The sequence below is a fragment of the Pongo abelii genome, chromosome 1, assembly GCF_028885655.2.
Source record: "Pongo abelii isolate AG06213 chromosome 1, NHGRI_mPonAbe1-v2.0_pri, whole genome shotgun sequence".
Classification (NCBI taxonomy): domain Eukaryota; kingdom Metazoa; phylum Chordata; class Mammalia; order Primates; family Hominidae; genus Pongo; species Pongo abelii.
In genome coordinates, this window is record NC_071985.2 from 12187320 (window position 1) to 12193319 (window position 6000).

Below are 6000 nucleotides of genomic sequence, written 5' to 3' on the forward strand. Positions count from 1 at the left end.
AAAAAAAAAAAAAAAAAAAAAACTTTGACCAAGGTCATTTTATACCATGGTTTTCGTAAAGTCAGAGGAATATCTTCTATAACATTCTGTATAATTGCTTGAAAAAAAAAAGAGGACCATAACTAAAAAGATGCATGTTTTTAAATACCAAATGACAGTTTGTTGCTACATTGGTAAGTTAATAAAACCTTTAAAATAAAATAAAACACACATTCCAAATCATGGATATGTTTGGATATGACAGTGAATGAATCTATTACAAGCTGACAGCTTATTTTATGATAGGATTTTTCTCTCATAAAATAAGTGACCCAGCATATCCAGAGTTTACACAAACATATTTTCAATCTCTCTCAAAGATAAACAGACCTAAGTGGGCAGGTTTCCAGCAGGTGGGGGAGCCACTGAATCGATGATCATTCATCTACATAACTATTTGGAAGGAATGTGAGCCAACTCGACAAGCAGCAGCAAATGGAACAGAGATGCCAGAGAGCCGGGTACAAGCTAACCAGTGACAAACCCCTTTGCAAATGAGGAATTAATTTACAGCAGCATACATAACTCACAGATACAGCCCATTAAAGATTTCACCTCTACTTCCCTTAACAGTGATCTCAGACCTCTTCTAAAAAAAGAAAAGCAAAAAAGCTTTCTGTGGACAGTGGTCAAAAAGATGCCTCAGTGTGCTCGGGTGCTGAATACAAATCCAATAGACAATGATCTGCTCAAGATAATAATTCAGATGTTCTAATCAGAACATATGAAATGTCCCGTCAAATTCACAATTACCGTGTCTTAATGATTGTTTTTCTTTTTCTATGCAAAACAGCTTCATCCATCACTATCAAGAAGTCTTCCATCTACAACTGTTTTATCAAAATTTACAGATTCCTAATACTCCTTGGGCTATTTGCTTTAAAAAAAAAAAAAGAAGAAGAAGAAGAAATAACTCATATTGACAAGCTTGCACATGACAGAGAAATAAATGCCCTCAGAAAAAAAAGAAACGACTTTAATGTAGGAACTATACTACAGACTCCCCATTATTACCCCCATCAGCATTTCTGAACCACCAACATTCTCAGGTTAAGAGAAAAAAAAAGGGGGTGGGGGAGGGAAGGATGGAGGGTAATAGACGGAGAAGCCGGTAAAGGATCTGAGAATTTCTATACGAAAATTGGAAAATTGTGAGGAAAGGCATGTTTTCCTTTTAGATGTTAATGCTATACCAAAAAAAAAAAAAAAAAAAACAATCCCTCTGCTCCACTGTGCCACCTCCTTCAAGGTCATTTATCATCAGCACAACAACCTACGGATGTTTTATTAAAAGAAAAATCCCAGCCTGGGACTGCCAGATCTCTACCCAGCACCCACTTATCAAAGGTGCTGCTCTAGCTGACAGGCAGCTGCTGAGTGGCACAGAGTTAACAATACTTTATATGTGCAGAACCTCATCAGCCAGCACGTTCCCTTGGTCCCCATTAAGCATTCTGATAACACCACCTCCATGAGCTCGGCTTAACAGTTAAGCCCGCAGGAAGCCCTTGAGTGCATGAAGCCTACCAAAATTTCCCAGCTAATTTTAACCCCATAGAGTTTGATACGGATTGAAAAATTATACAGCAACCGTATTTGTCCATCTGAATAAAAGAGTCCTTAGTTTTGAGAAAAATCTAACGTGGTCTTAATTACTTAAAAAAAAAAAATCCCTTATAGTCTCTTTTCTATGAAAAAGACAACTGTATTACTAGCAGGCTTATACACCGTGACCAAGGTATCAGTGAAGAGGCTCTTCCAAGCCCGGTCGTGGGCCAACAGTACTTCAAAAAGCATATGCAACGGTGCATAACATGCAGCTATCAGACTGGATTACTATTAGGTTTCCATCTGATGTGGACCCTGGATTTTTATCCTTCCCAAAGCTTTCTCCCAGTCCGTTTAAAGCACAAAAGAGAAAAAGACAGTCGTTTGCAACGTTCCTGTGCAAATTCGCTGTTTTCATATGTTTAGTACCCAAATACATCAAGACTATTTTCACATCTAAAAGTTAATATTCCAAAATTACACCATCTCTACGATTTTCTGTGATTATAGGTAACTGTAACCGGGAAGTGGGTTTTTTTTGTTTGTTTGTTTTGTTTTGTTTTGTTTTGTTTTGTTTTGTTTTTGTACTGCTGAGGAAAGAAGTACCAGCAGAAGCTGCAGTTCTAGGTTAGGGAAGTCTGGGGAATCCTGCAAGGGAACATCCTTCGGGAAGGAGGACAGAAGTGGAGAAGGAACGACTGAAAGGATGCTAACTAGGTTATTCTTAGCAGGAAGTTAGGGCATTTTCTTTTCTGGAGAGGCTCTCCAGTCCCAGCTTGGAGGTGTGCAATGCCTCAGCCTGGGAAGTATCTGCAGTGTTCGAACAAATGAGAGAAAGGAAGGAGCATTGCCAAGAGGTACTTAAGGAGAAAGAATTGTATTAGTGTGGAGCCAACCTTTCCCTGCCTGCCACCCAGTGTGGGGCAGCCACCCTGCCCTTACACTTACACTTACACACACACACACTTTGCTTCACTCGGCATGCAATAAGCCAGCATTTAGGGAACGACACGTTCACGATGTTCCCCCCACCAACACCCGCGCGCGCGCACACACGCAAACACACACTCGCTTCCCATGCCTTCCACGCTTTGCAAGCGGTCACAGCACCACCACGGATGGCACCAGCCCCGGGAACCGCGGGGACCACGGAGGCGACTCCTCCTCCGCTTTCGCAGCACCTTGACTTGGGGGAAACCTCCGCGCAGCGTCCTGCACCATCACCCCAGCCCCCGGCCAGCTGCGCCGCACGCTACACGGAGTAAGCGAACCAACGTCTTCGCTCCGTGACAACGCGCGGGTCCAGCCCGAAAGCCCAAGAAACCTCCCGGCGGCGGTATTCCCAGAAACAGCCCGAGTCCCCGCCGCTCCCCGCGCCCCCACGGGCCACCCTGCTCTGCACTCTGCCCCCAGCCGCCCGGGATGTCCCAGCCGTGCCACCAGGCAGTCCGGACCGGCCGTCCCCTCCTCCCCCGGTTCCCGCAGCTCCGAGGCTCCTGTCCCCTGTGCCCCGGGTCCGAGCCCGGGCGCCTGCCGCCGGCTAGCCGCGCTCCATCCTCTAGCTTTCCACACGCGCGCACAGACACGCGCCCTTGCCTTCCCTCGCCCCAACACGCACACCTGCACACACTTGGTGATGCCCGCTCCTCCCGCATCCTCAGGGGTCACCCCTCGCCCCGCCCGCGAGTCCCCGCTGCCCGCTGTCACTCTGCCCGGACCCCGCTAGTGGATGCCCTGACGCCCCCTTCCCCTGGGAGCACACGCGACGCACGGCGCTTACAGTTCGCAGGAACTGGATCTCGTCTTCGCCCTCGCCCCCATCGGCCATGGTTCCGCGCCTCCTCGCCGGGGCCGGCTCCCGAGCCCCGCGGAGCTCGGCGGCGGCGGCGGCCCCTGGCGCTGCCTTCTGCTTCTGCTGCCGGGAGCCGGGGGCTGGAGGGGGCCGCGCTGCCGGGTGCCGAGCGCCGGGCGGTCCCCGCCTGCAGAGCGGAGGAGGAGGCGCGGACGCTTGGGCGCGGGTGGCCGAGGCGCGGGGCCTCCCTGCTCCGCACTGTGCGGGAGGAGGGCGGCCCGGGCCCGGAGGACGCGGGGAAGCAGCCCCGCAGCCCAGCCGCGCTCGCTGCCTGCAGCCGGCGGTCCGCTCGGCCCCGGCTCCTCTGAGCAAGTGCGCCGAGCCAGCTGAGCCGGGGTTAGTGCAGCGGTGGGGGTGGGGTGTGGGGGCGGGCGGGGAGGAGCTCGGCGGCTACCCGCTGCTGCAGGTAATCCGCAGCCCGCTCCTCCGGGCCGCCAAACCCGAGGCCCAGCGCCACTTACTGGCTGCGCTGGGAATCGGGCCCGGAGCGCACCCGGCGAGCGCACAGCCTCCTACCTGCGCCGCGCTGGGGTCCCTGGACTCATTCGCCTGCCCCTTCTGAGCTTAAAACCGCCGGCACGACGCCCGTTCCTCCTGGACTGGGCTAGGGCACTAACTTCCATGGCACTTCGGATCGCACGGAATATCTTTCACCTGGGCGCACAGGGTGGCTAATCTCCAAGTAGAGATTACCCAACACCTGGTATTTTAAACGTGGATTACCTCTATTATGATCAAATGGGAATTCTTCAAGATCTAGTTTTAGTGTACCATGCTTTTCGCAGATAACCGATGCAAAGTGTACGGTTTTGGTGCACAGAACTTTAACATTCAACAAATACATAGTGAGCGCCTATGCCAGACAATGTGGTACAAGACAGACCCAGAAGTTTATAGTCTATATTCGAAGTGCAAGCCTTAATTCAACAAGGAATTGCGGTAAAGCATGGGATACTATCTATAAGTCTGAACCACTGGATGGGTCTAAAGTCAGACTATGCTACCCATTATCCTTGCTGAGAGAAGAAATTCGAGCATTCCACCGCAGATAGCAATATCTTGCTCTCGCAATCCTCCATGCAATAGTCTACCAAATGCCTACTTAACAAACGGCTATGACTAAGAAAATACAGGGTCTGAGACAATTTGGACAAGAAAGCATTTGTCTCTTGTTCCTAGTCCACAGCGCTTTCATTTATCGTACTTAAAGTATGTGCAAAGTAAAGTTTTCAAATGTCAGTACTACAGAGATGCAGACATTGTAAAACAAGGATTTTTGCGTCCGTTTACCTACATCTTACATTCTGCGGCATCTAACTCATTATTAAAATCGACCAGTGAGTTCTATGCAGTTTATATTTTATTTTTAGCATTCATTAACTTTGTATTGACTGGGGTAGGTTTTGTAAATTTCCAGGAGAATGACAATATGTGTATAAATACTTGCTCTCCGTGGTAGAACTGGTAATGTTCTGCCCTATCTCATGGAAGTATACTAGTCACCTTACCTAGAAACTTGACCTATCCCTGTAGCCATGACGACTAACCAACTCTTAAACCATTATTATTTATGTGAATGTTTACTCTTACGAGTCTCTAAAGGAACAACCAGTGAGCTCCCAAAAAGTCGGGTAAGAGTCCTCCATGAGCAATGACTATATTCTGAAATTGGCTCCTGATTTAATGTTAAATGATTTGATCTTCCAAATTTAGAACGTATCAAATTGACGTTTTAAAGTATTTTATCCAGAACTATGCAGAGACAGGTTTCTTAATTACTCCATCCTACCCAGATGGCAGGTAAAATAATATAAAAACGCTTACCACGTCTTCATTTTGGCGTTTTAACTAGGCTGTAAACTGTTCTAGCAAGAGTTATGGTTATTATTTCTTTAGTTCTCTCAATGTAGGTGGAATAATGCTAAATGGCCTAGACACTCGATGATTCTTATTCACCCCATACAGTCTTCAACACCAAGTAGACATAGAGCAGAGACTATTTATAAAATACACCGTGTATGTAGACTTTAAACCACAAAAATGCAAAACTATGAGGTTTGTAGATCTCTAGTCTGTTCTAAAAGTATAAAAATATGTTTGAGAATGATATGCAACATTTATTTTTAAAAAGAAAACCAAAGCAAATAGGACAAGTGTTTTAATATTGGTGATGGGCATATTGGTGGAATATTATTTTTGGTACTCTGATATTCTGTTATATTTCATAATTATATAACAAAATAATTTTTACAAGAAAGCAACTTCAGTGAAAGCTATGGAAACTTTTTACTTATAGCTTTTTAAAAAAAAAAAAAATTAACCCTTTTGGATGATTTAGTTATAATTCCCTAGTGTCTTCTTCTGGTGGACAATTGTAGTAAGAATTCCAGTGCAGAGATCATAGGATACTAACTAACCTCAGTTTTAAGTGTACTTGAGAAAAAAATACATATAATTTGGATACAGCTTAAAGTTTATGTTTACCGTATTTAATTCTTATTGTAGACTCAGACTAAAAGAAATTAACAAGTAGGCCTTTTTTCTAGGCACAAAACTATAGT

The 6000-nt window shown here is 46.2% G+C and overlaps 1 protein-coding gene across 1 annotated transcript in view; it reads right to left on the minus strand.

The window, feature by feature from the left end:
• The window catches only part of RYR2 (ryanodine receptor 2), a 786704-nt gene extending 783052 nt beyond the window's left edge, over nucleotides 1–3652 (minus strand). The window contains exon 1 of the mRNA XM_054561059.1: nucleotides 3368–3652. Within this exon, the coding sequence (XP_054417034.1) occupies nucleotides 3368–3415 (48 nt within the window). The 5' untranslated portion in view covers nucleotides 3416–3652. The remainder of the gene's footprint in view (nucleotides 1–3367) is intronic.
• Nucleotides 3653–6000: the final 2348 nt, after the last annotated feature.